Raw genomic sequence first — 992 nt, forward strand, 5'->3', positions numbered from 1 at the left:
GCCCTCTAGCACCATTAGCTTGGCATTAGCAGCAGCTATTTTAGTGTCCATCTCAAGTTGTTCCTTTCTGGTCTTTAACAGGTATTCCTGTTTCTTTAACAGGTATTCCTGTTTCTCCAATGCATGCTTCTCCTTTAAAGCAGCTGCACATGCCAGGAGTGCAGCCCTTTCTGCTTCTGCTTTTATTTGTTCAGAAAGCGTTGACGATCTGCTGGTTGTTACAGATGAACCCCTTTGACTCCCAGTTTTTCTAGAAGACCTTACGGAAACATATGAAATGCTGTCATGAGGTTCATTCTGCAGCTCCTCCTCCATCATGCCACCACCACTGGCAGCATTTGGTTCAGCTTCCTTATTATTTTTACTCTCATTTTCTTTCATATCAGACACACCAGTTGACCAACCTTGAGCCTCAGTCAACCATTTATGAGTAACAGCAACAAAATCATGAACATTCAACATTTTAGCTTGGAACCATGCATCATGCTTCTGTGCTTCATCCACAGGCAATAAACCCAACAAAACCTGGTGTACCTTTTGTGTTTCTTCAGATAAAACCAAAAACCTTTTAAATTCTCCCTTAATGTCATTCACACACACATTGTCATTTTTCAACACTGTAATAGTTTGTCTCAACTTTGTGAGTTTATTTAACTTTGTTTTTCTTTCACTTTCTAATTTATTGATTTTCACCAACAAAGCCTTGGCTGTTAATTTCACCTGTCTTTTTTCAGACTCCCATTGAGGATTTTCCTCTTCACCCACAATGTTATTTTGACCCCCCTGATCCAGGTCAATGTTTTCCTCTTCTGCCATAGTGGCCGACAGCATATAAGTTTATTTATTCGCAAATTGTAGATTGTTTATCTATAGAGAGCTCTCTTAGTTTTAAGCAGTCTTTAGTCTGCTACCAATGCATTGGATTTAAGCTTAGACCTTTGTGTGTACACACATAATAATAATAATAATAATGGCCATTCATAGATATCAGC

The 992-nt window shown here is 38.7% G+C and overlaps 1 protein-coding gene across 1 annotated transcript; it reads right to left on the reverse strand.

The window, feature by feature from the left end:
- Positions 1-92: 92 nt before the first annotated feature.
- Positions 93-974, reverse strand: LOC106512864 (uncharacterized; the record flags this gene model as incomplete). Its single annotated transcript, XM_014001377.1, is given in 1 exon segment — positions 93-974. A coding segment is annotated over 1 exon segment (739 nt), but the record flags the coding sequence as incomplete, so codon positions are not given.
- Between the last annotated feature and the right edge of the window lie 18 nt (positions 975-992).

This window comes from Austrofundulus limnaeus, unplaced genomic scaffold (assembly GCF_001266775.1).
Source record: "Austrofundulus limnaeus strain Quisiro unplaced genomic scaffold, Austrofundulus_limnaeus-1.0 Scaffold29782, whole genome shotgun sequence".
Classification (NCBI taxonomy): domain Eukaryota; kingdom Metazoa; phylum Chordata; class Actinopteri; order Cyprinodontiformes; family Rivulidae; genus Austrofundulus; species Austrofundulus limnaeus.